We start from the raw sequence: 3,547 nt of genomic DNA, 5'->3' as shown, positions 1-3,547 counted from the left end.
CCACCACCTGTAAATTTAGAACAATCTATTCTGAATCAAATGGAGAAAAAGAAACTTCATGGATCCATGTGTCTTTTTTTCCCCGAGTAGTGAAGAACCCACGATTGGTGCTAAAAACACGTAAATGGTTTTGCTTATAGGCGAGGTGCCTTTTGGATCTGTAGGTTTTGTCAACCATTAACTGACTGCTTACATCACCTACGTCATCAGCTCTGCGCATGAAAAATGCTCATTGGAAGAATCATCCTCTAAAGATATTTCTAATTTAGTGGTTCTTCATAGACAGTGTCGGTGTGTTTTAGGACCACTGTGTGAATGAAGTTGTATGGTGGTCAGAATGGCCATCCTTCCACCCTGCATGCTGTGCCCATATCTTTGTCACTAGAATTTGAAAAAGCTCCCATCTGGGCTTTTGATAATCTCTCAGAGCCATCATGATAATGGGGTGCTGTAGCACTTATGAAGGGTACAAACATAGCAGTGTCAGAGAAAATAATTCCACAGGAGTGAAATGTTTTCATTTGCCTTTAAAAGTTCTGAGTATATAGTACCCTTTATTTCGAGAATGGGTGAAGGATTCAGCCCGGTTCCATCTTGTCCCCAGACTTCTATTAAGCCAGCCTTATCTATACCATGTATTTAGCAACAGTGAAATGCTGAGAGACAAGCACTAGTTCATGTTTGAAGCAATGGTGTAGAACTCTCCCATCTCCCCTGCTCCTTTTCTTTCCTAACTTTTCAGCCTGGTTCTGCCTCTAACTGTCTGTCGAATGTTGGCTCTGTTACTCTCACCTCAGTCTCATCCGACTACTTTTAGTGTTTGGGCATTTTACTCTATTATCTGGACTTGGATCTACCTCCTGGACCTTATCTTCATTCACCCATCCTGCACTGAGCAACCCCCATAGCCTTAGGTAGGTAGGAAATCCCCACCCCGGACTCGCCAAGTCTAACAAGAACCCAATCCCCCCTCCCCACAATCACAGCTGCAAGCCATTGGTAGGGATTCAACTAAGCTACTTACAAAACACTGGCACATTACTGCTTTCATTTTCTTAAAAGTAGAAAACAAAATCCAAGGCTTCAGCTCCAAAAGTGGCATTTTAAAAAATAATTCACAATATTTCAAAGTTTAGAGCCTTTATTGAATTTCCAAGTATGTAAGGCACGTTAGTGCTAAACAGGCTGCAAGAGGGTAGGGGGTTTCAAATATAAAAACATAAATGAGTAACTTTCACCTCTTTTCCCAACGGTTTTTTTTCCCCTCCTTCCTTTTTTTTGCCATCAGTTGTTCTCTCTGTTTGAGGATGCAGGAGCCAGCATTCCCCAGGAAGGGAAATTGGCAAAATAGGAAGGCAGTGGAGGACCAAATATCAGAGGAGGAGCAAAAGCCATAGGCATAGCAAGAAATGGATTGAAACTTGGAGGTCGAGGAGGAATGAAGCAATGAGCAGTAGTGCAAGAAGGTAAACCTGGAGTGCTGGACGACAAGGGCATAGGCCTTGGCCAGTTCTCCACGGGGTGCCGCGGGCCTCCCAGTGGGAAAGAAACATGAGCCAACCTTTCCTTGCAGGTCACTCTCGTACTTCCTGGAGGCACCTCCATCATTATCCCTGATCTAAGGGTGGGGATAGGTGGCGGGCCTCTTACTTGAGAGCCCCTGGATGGAAAGAATCCTTGACCCCTTGGCAAAGCCACATATAACTTTGCATTACTGCCACCTCTCTCAGTGCCCCCATTGCTGACCCTCGTCCCCCCCACCATCAGTGCAGGAGGGCCGCCAGAGAATTCCCGGGACACATTAATAGAATCCTGTCCCCTCTGCTTCCTGCCTGCCAGCCCCTCAGAGCTATTTACTTCTGCTGTTGCTAGGGACTCTTCCGCAACAGCAGGTGGTGGCTTATAGGGGGGGTTGAGAGCTCTCGAATCGTCGACAGGAATGCAGGATCCTGTTCTCTCTGAGGGACGCTCCAGTTGCTCTCTTGCCAGATCGGCCAGTACATTGAAGGGAGGTCTCAGGGGGACGCGAGGGAGGCCCCAGGATTCCACATCATCCTTCTGCATGGAGCTCGGACACTGGAGGGGCACGCCGGGGCGCAGCTCTGGGGTCCCATGTTCATCGGCAGCTACTGCTGTGGGTGAAGGGGCGTGCCCTCCAAGGCTTGCCAAAACAGAAATGAATAGGTTAATAAAAATGAAAATGCCAGGCTTCCCTGGTGGCGCAGTGGTTGAGAGTCCGCCTGCCGATGCAGGGGACACGGCTTCGTGCCCCGGGATCCCACATGCTGAGGAGCGGCTGGGCCCGTGAGCCGTGGCCGCTGAGCCTGGGCGTCCGGAGCCTGTGCTCCGCAACGGGAGAGGCCACAACAGTGAGAGGCCCGCGTACCGCAAAAAAAAAAAAAAGAAAATGCGGTGACCAGAAAATATCTGAAATATGTGATTGATCGAATTCTCTGGAATACACGGTGGTTATTCCCGTGTATTCACCGTGGAATACACCTCCCAGGTGTAGTCAGCAAACACTTCTTCGATCCACTTGCCCTTCACCAGGCAGCCTCTTTAGCATCAGGCTTTGTGGTTTCCCTTTATGGCTGACCTGTGGCTCCACCCCGTTCCCCATATTCCCACCTCCTCAAGGCAACAAGGCAGCCTAGAAGACTCAGATAGCTTCCTTAAAAGCTGCAGTGCGCAGGCATGCTAGATAAACAGAGGAAACACCAGCTCTTTCAGTCCCAGTAGGATATATGATCCACGAAACCCATCATTTAGATTCTGGTAGGAGTGCTCTGGAAAGTCTTATGAGGGAAAGCATTTTTTTTTTTTCTCCACAGAAGTTGAAGAAAGGTTAGTTATGCTAACAAACACTCCAGTTTGTTTCTCTTTCATGAAGTATCATTCAACATTTACACCAACTTTTGTTAAAATTTTCTTTCATTCAACCCATACCACACCCTAGAGTAAGAATTTCCTCATATTTAAACCCCACAATTTAGACTAAGGATTTGCAACTTCAAAATTACATTTAAAACTCCAGTATTCTTAGTACCTGAATTTATGTCCTTCACGCTTTTGTCTGTAATCCCCTTCTGCATCCTTCGCAACCCACTCCTCCCTGTTGTCCGTGTCGCACTCACACAGGAAAACAATTCAAATTGTCTTTTGCCTTCAACTTAAACAGTTGTACACAGTTTTGTACTTACACATTTTCAGTACAAGCCATGGAGAAATTTGATCAGCAAAGCCTTCTTGAGGTGATGGAGAAAACCAGCTGAACGCCCACGCCAAGCCAACTCAGTCTGGAGAAATGACTGGTGCTTCTGCTTTAGAGCAGCTTGGCAGGTCGAATGAAGCCAGGGACCAACTGCTTCTTTCTAGATTTGGAGTCCGCTTTATGAGGTTACCAGTTGCTAGGGAAGGGAGGGAGAAAAGGAGCTGGGAGGAGGAGGGGATAAGTCTGTGACGCTCCTCTGAAGCTAAATGTATGATTCCTTTTTGCACAGTAGCAGATGAACTTAAAGGCATTAGCTACATTAACCCTGTTGCAGTC

The 3,547-nt window shown here is 47.0% G+C and overlaps 1 protein-coding gene across 1 annotated transcript; it reads right to left on the bottom strand.

Moving 5' to 3' along the window:
* Positions 1-1,123: 1,123 nt before the first annotated feature.
* Positions 1,124-3,345, bottom strand: PRR32 (proline rich 32). The gene is made up of 2 exons (XM_029239918.1): positions 3,201-3,345; positions 1,124-2,161 (listed from the first exon to the last, which is right to left on the bottom strand). Exons 1-2 carry the CDS (start codon positions 3,218-3,220, stop codon positions 1,285-1,287), a joined length of 897 nt encoding a protein of 298 aa, XP_029095751.1. The 5' UTR covers positions 3,221-3,345; the 3' UTR covers positions 1,124-1,284.
* Positions 3,346-3,547: the final 202 nt, after the last annotated feature.

This window comes from Monodon monoceros, unplaced genomic scaffold (genome assembly GCF_005190385.1).
Source record: "Monodon monoceros isolate NGI ecotype Baffin Bay Population unplaced genomic scaffold, NGI_Narwhal_1 Super_Scaffold_22, whole genome shotgun sequence".
NCBI classification, from domain to species: domain Eukaryota; kingdom Metazoa; phylum Chordata; class Mammalia; order Artiodactyla; family Monodontidae; genus Monodon; species Monodon monoceros.
This window is presented reverse-complemented; position numbering and strand designations above follow the sequence as displayed.

Excerpts from the sequence above, each read along its gene's own strand:
- PRR32 (XM_029239918.1), bottom strand. The coding sequence starts at position 3,220 with ATGGCTTGTACTGAAAATGT. Across the intron at positions 2,162-3,200 it reads ATGGCTTGTACTGAAAATGT|CCTTGGAGGGCACGCCCCTT; the intron begins GTAAGTACAAAA and ends TGTTTTGGCAAG.